The sequence below is a fragment of the Echinops telfairi genome, unplaced genomic scaffold (genome assembly GCF_000313985.2).
Source record: "Echinops telfairi isolate 266 unplaced genomic scaffold, ASM31398v2 ScPeMD7_7412;HRSCAF=8450, whole genome shotgun sequence".
NCBI lineage: Eukaryota > Metazoa > Chordata > Mammalia > Afrosoricida > Tenrecidae > Echinops > Echinops telfairi.
Genome location: NW_022111312.1, coordinates 3,700,241 through 3,706,193, shown reverse-complemented (window position 1 = coordinate 3,706,193; position 5,953 = coordinate 3,700,241). Strand labels below are relative to the sequence as shown.

Sequence of the window (5,953 nt, the reverse complement as noted above, 5' to 3'; positions counted from 1 at the left end):
CCCCCCACTCTCTCCTACAGCACAGCCGGGGTTTCAAGCCCAGCTCACGTCCCTACGGTGGCCAAGAGGGGTGCTCTGCAGCCACCCCGTCAGTGCCCACTCCCAGCCAACTTCCCGGCAGGGAGTGGCAGTGTGGTGCCAGAAGCTTCCTCCCCATTCTCCTGCCTTCTCTCCTTTGAGTCATGGCGTCACATGGCCCCGGGGAAGGAGGAGGTCTGTACTCAGGGACGTAACCCACCCTGCTGTCACACCGGGTGCCGTCCAGGGACCCTGCTGGTGTTTGAAACTGGAGGGATAGCTTGTGGCTGGCATTACAGCCACATGCAAGCCCCCCCAGTACGACAGGTGGCAGACAATGTGCATTCTCTCTTCTTTAAACAATTTGAATTTCTAGGTTTCCAATGCTTGCTCCAGAGAAAGTCTTTTCTATTCCTATGGCTGGGCCTGTGTTCTTCAGATATATAAAATAATGGCTAGACTTCATCAGAGCCACAGTGGACATTGACCCAGCTGCCAGTGTGTGCAGAGGCATGGCGTCCCCCTGAACTGATGGGTTGGGGCCAGTGGGCTGGGGACACACACACAGACATACACAGCACTAAGCACAGGTATGCAGCAGGGTGGAGGGGTGGCGATTCTGGCTCTGTGACCTGCGATGGGCCACTTTTCCAGTCTGAGCCTCTCACGGAGAACCATAACGCTACCTCTGGGGCTGGAGGGGTACACCCTTCCATTGTCGCACACAAAGCACTTTGCGCAGTTCCCGGCTGAGGCTGAACACATGAGCTTTTGTGGCTACTAGGATGTGGGTCTGGTCTCAGAATGAAGACGGTCACAGGGTATTCTGGCCTTATAATACAGTCCTCTCGGCAGCAGCCTGCTGTCCGAGAGGTGCCGTTGGGTGGGTCTAAACCACTCACTCTTCTAATCACAGTTCAGCGCTTAACCACATGTGCCACTGGGGCTTGGCCATGGGCTTCTGAAAAGCCACAGCCCTGAGAAACCTACTCTACACACACAGGGGGGCACTATGTGTCACCACTGAGTTGAGTTGACGGCTATTAATGACACTCAGCAGCAGCAGCAATAGCAGCACTGCCCCAGGAGGCTTCTAGCCCTGGTACCCAGCTGCATTCCTCAAGGTCTTCGGTGTTGGTGTACCCCAACACACTCTTTATTACCAGCCTCTGACTTCCCACTCCAACACTCTAACCTTGGGGGCGCCTGGTGCTTCTGCTCCTCCCTCCCGTGGTACCCGGTGCCACGTGGGCTGAAGCAGATGGCTGAGGCCCTGTTGCTCACCAGGTTCATGATGAAGTACAGCTCGATGGAGAGGTACACGATGAAGAAGATGCAGGACCAGGAGTTTCTTGAGTATGACGGCATCATCACATCCGGGAAGCTGTGTGCAGGTGTGACCCACAAGCCTGACATCATCCTGTGCCCCCTTCTCCGAGGACACACTTGCCCTCCCAGTCTCCCACCCCCAGCCCCAGTCTCAGCCAAAAACTGCGGGGATCCAACCCTCCTCTCAAAGATACCCGGCACCTTCTTTGCTAAGAGGTGGTGAGGACTCTGGGGCACCAGTGGGGGACAGCAGCTAAAGAAAGCCCCGCTTACTTGGCCGTCGTCAGCAGGACAAAGAGGCTGACGATGCTGTTTTCCAGGGTGTTGAAGTACTAGAGGGAAAAGGAGTCAGAAGTATACGTGGGGGCCAGGCTGGGGCCCAGCAGTCAGGAGTGTGCCATGGCGGTCACCTAGAATGCCCTTTGTCCCCCACCCCCACCCCCGTCCCAGCTGATTGCCTGCCAAGGAATCCTCCAGGGAGGACAGAGGAATAAGGAAATGGGTGTGCGAGAGGGGACGGCTCATGACGTCTGCCTTCCTGAACTTGGTGTTTCTGGCTGAAGCAAATGTTGACTGTCAGAGAACCACCTGCTGGGGCAATTAGCTGGGCCCTTCTTCATTGTTCTGCCAACAGCACAGTCCCAGCCTCGCCCTGGAAACAACCCTCTCCAGGGCAGAAATGGCGGGGCTGTCTCCTGAGCTCTGGGAGAGGTGGAGGATCTGCAGGCTGTGAGAGCGAGGAGGGACCAGGCAGGCCTGCCGCTCTAGTGGCGTCTGAGAGACGATGCCTCACACGCAAGGCAGGCAGGCGGAATACTTACTGGGTCTGAAGGATTCGGGGAGAACAAGTAGAAACCTAAAAGGTGGGGGGAGTAGGGGAACAGACAGAAGCGGTTAGAGTTCCTTCAGGAAGAAAAGACTAGCCCAGCCGCCATCACCAACAGTTCCCCCGCCGCATTAGACGGAAGTTCCTCCGTTACTCTAGGCGGAAGGCCCGGTTTAAGTTCAAGCCTAGAACCAACCACTCCTGCTGCCCAGTGCAGGGCCCAGGGCAGCCTGCCTACCTCCCGTAGCCTCGGCTGGTTCCCTGCTACAGGGGACGGCTCTGTGTTCAGGCAGATGATGTTCTGAGAGTGAGGAGCCACTCCATGGGTCAATGAGTGCAGTGGGCTGTGTGTGGGCATTAGGGAGTGGTGGGGAGTGGGGACCCGGGACGGTCAAGACTATGATGGGGAAGGCTGGCTGTCCACATCTTGATGTGATTTTAGCACTGGCTGGGAGCCTTCAGAGCAAGCAAGCCCATGTTGCAGGCCAGCTTTGGCTGCCTGTGGTAGTTACATCATCTGTTGTCAACTTGAGACTTCAGAGTGAAGGGGTGGGGTTTAGCCTGTCAATCAGGTTGCAGCTTGATGACCTCATTTGGAGGCACTAAGGAGATAAATAGCTCACTGGAGGCGGGGCGCGCACACACTCCCCGCTAGACATGACTGACAATGAGCCTGACAGAACTACGCTGATGCTGCCAGAGCTCAGGAGCCGGAGGAGCCACGTGGAGGCAGGGCCCTGCAAGTGCTGAGATGCTTCCACTGCCACTGATCCACAAGACTTTCCACCCACTGGTCTGTGACCTCCGTGCATTTGGTGTCATTGCATGTATTGTGTGAGTCTTAAGAAGACTTTATAGATTGGTATCAGACATTGGGCTAATATCGGACTTATGGACTTGATCTGGACTGGGATATTTTCTCAAAGTTCAATTGTATACATTGTATATAAAGCTCTTTCTTATATGCATATGAGTGTCTATGAATTTATGTCTCCAGTCTACCCAGACTAGCACATGCCTTGAGGCCAAGGTTCCCAGGGTCATCATGACTGCCCCCATTGCCCCATTCTTGGGATGCTAAGTGGGGTGAGGAGGAATCTCCACCCTTGGGGAAGTGGGTCCTACAGGATAAAGCCCAAGAGCCATTCTGTGGAGAGTGAGTGGAGGGGACACGGAAGCTGAGGGCTTCCTGGGTGGGCAAGGGCAGCACCAGGGCCCGGCAGGGACATAGCGCTGGGCTGACCTTCAAGTCAGCCTCTGGAGGAAGTCCTACAGGATAGTCCTTGATCCGCTAACTATGTGTGTGCGGCGAGTCCAGGGCTGTGGGAATCCACGTGGCTACGCGGTCCACTGCAGAGGCTGACCCTGAGATAAAAGGTGTGACCCTACTTCCCAGGGGAGCATGCTGGCCCTGAGAGCCCAGGAGACACAGGGGACTGGCCATAACCACGATGTGAGCCCAGTGAGAACCGCCCGTTCACCCAGACAAACCCCCAAAACCAAGCTCACTGCCATTGGGTCGATGCCGACCCATAACAAACGTACAGTGTCCATGTGGGTTTCTGAGGATTTAAAACAGACGGGACCGGTGGGTTTGAAGCACTGGCCTTTGTGTTCAGCGGCTAGATGCACTGTGCCCCCCTGACTCCTTACACCAGCAACCCAGAGAAAGCAGGCTGTCCACACAATGAACATCCCACACAGGCGTGCTGTGCACGAGCCTAGCCTCACCTCCGCAGCCCAACGTGACAGGAGCCAGACAGCAATGCACTCACGGCAGGCAGCCCCGTGCGTGGCGTGTATAAATGCACAGAACAGCACCACACGAAGCCTCACCAGCAAGTGCAAGTGTAAAGGCGTGCAGGGGGATGAGGGACGAGGGACGAGGAGCCTGAGGTCACCAAAGGGCATGCACGGGTGGCTTCCCTCTTATCTGGGCTGCCCTGTTGGCTAAGCCGGTGGGGGGTGCGGGCGCCTCACCGAGGATGGCGAAGATGATCATGAAGAACAGCAGGAGCAGCAGGATGTCCATGAAGGGTGGCAGGGACTGGAAGATCTGCCGCAGGTTCCTGGGGGAGAGATGGATGGGCGGGGGCACCCTGAGCTGAGCTTGATCCTCAAGCAGCTTCAGTCTCCTCCTCTGCCACACCGCGGTGGCAGGGTGGCCCGAGGACGGGGCGCAGCACTCAGCAGCTGCCTCCTTGTGATGAAGCCCAAGCCGGAGGGTGCAGGGCCAGGCCTCCACAGAGCTGTGGTGGGCCCAGGGCGCAGGCCAGCCTCCCGGCACAAGCACTTGTTTCTGGTTTTGATGACAGGCACAGAGACTAAATGAACCCCAGCCATTGAGTTGACTGCGACTCACAGCGACCCCATAGGGCAGAGTCGAGAGGCCCCAAGGGGTCTCCCAGGTCTCCGAGTCTTTGTGGAAGCAGGCTGTGAGCGGTTGGTGGGATTACACGGCTGCATTTTCGGTTAGCAGCCACCGAGCGCTTAATGGCTATGCCACCAGGACTCCTGAAGGGAGAAATGACCTCCCACGATCACCCAACAATGCCCCTGCCACAAGACTTTCCACATGGAGTTTCAAATATGCATCCATCTAGGCTGGACCCAGGGTTGAATTCAGACTGGGCACCCCGGTGGGGGTGGCCTTGGCTGGCTCCCTGCTGCCAGGGCAGTGGCTGTTTTGGGCACACAGAGTTCTCTCTTAGAGCAAGAAGCCAGCTCCTGAGGGTTTGCAGGCTGAACAAGAAGCCAGGGGGCCCTGAACAAGGGGGGTAGAGCTGGCCTTACCGCCGGACGCCGCCACAGTACCGGCAGTCCACCAGGAAGATGCAGCGCAGGGCGCGCGTCACCCGCACGTGGGACGTCTGCCGCACTAGCACCACCACGGCCTCGATGAGCTGGACCACGAGCACAGAGGTCTGCGGGCAGGCAGCGGGGCTCCGTCAGTGCACCCCAAAATGAGCACCTCCCACCGGCACCCAGGTCTAACCTCAGTGTGCAGACGGAGGAGAGGGTCAGATAGCCAGGCCCCACCCCATCCTTCTCACTGCTCTGTTCAGCCCACCTGCACCAGGTAGCCACCCCTGGGGTCTGGGGCCCATTGGGATTGGGCACATTCTCCTGGACGGCCTCTGACCTCTCTGCTGCACCCCACCCCTCCTAGGGGGTAGCCTGGGCAGACCCCCACCTCTAGGAAACAGCACCCATTCTCTGGCTGGGTGTAAAACCAGGAGCAAGCCATCTCCAAAGGTGATGGCGAGGGGCAGCCTAGAGCCTAGGGCGTCCTGGGCATGGATGGCACTGAGGCATGGCACTGGCTTCCATCACCGCCACATCCAGTCAGGGCCCTGGCTAGGCCAGAGGCACGTGAGGGCGTGGACCAGACCTTACCTGGCACGCCAGGGTTGGGCCCACGGGAGCTCTGAATTGAACCCAAGGCCCCACTGGAGGGCAGGTGACAGGGGAGGAAGCGCAGGGGAGGAAGCGCAGGGGAGGAAGCGCAGGGACAGGATCACCTTGACCATGGTCCGTTTGTGGCGGATGAAAATGTGGAGGCCCAGCCACCGCAGCTTCATGCAGAGCTCAAACGCCACCACCATGAGGGCGAACAGCTCCAGGGTGGCGTGCACCTGCGGCCAGGGCGTGGGGAGAAATTGTCGGCACCACCCCATCCATCACCAACCCTCCACCCTGCCCTACCCTCCTCACCACGCCCCTTCCAGTCACCCCCTTCCTCGACCTCACCCCCAGACTCCTCTGGACTCCGCCTCCAAC

At 58.3% G+C, this 5,953-nt stretch overlaps 1 protein-coding gene across 1 annotated transcript in view; it reads right to left on the bottom strand.

Annotated features, from left to right (window-relative positions):
• Positions 1–5,953, bottom strand: part of TPCN1 (two pore segment channel 1) — a 68,457-nt gene that overhangs the window by 25,895 nt on the left and 36,609 nt on the right. Inside the window, exons 4-9 of the mRNA XM_030887425.2 lie at positions 5,695–5,808; positions 4,967–5,097; positions 4,154–4,242; positions 2,169–2,203; positions 1,621–1,679; positions 1,270–1,402 (exon numbers count right to left, since the gene is read on the bottom strand). Coding sequence (XP_030743285.1) covers positions 1,270–1,402; positions 1,621–1,679; positions 2,169–2,203; positions 4,154–4,242; positions 4,967–5,097; positions 5,695–5,808 — 561 coding nt within the window. The remainder of the gene's footprint in view (positions 1–1,269; positions 1,403–1,620; positions 1,680–2,168; positions 2,204–4,153; positions 4,243–4,966; positions 5,098–5,694; positions 5,809–5,953) is intronic.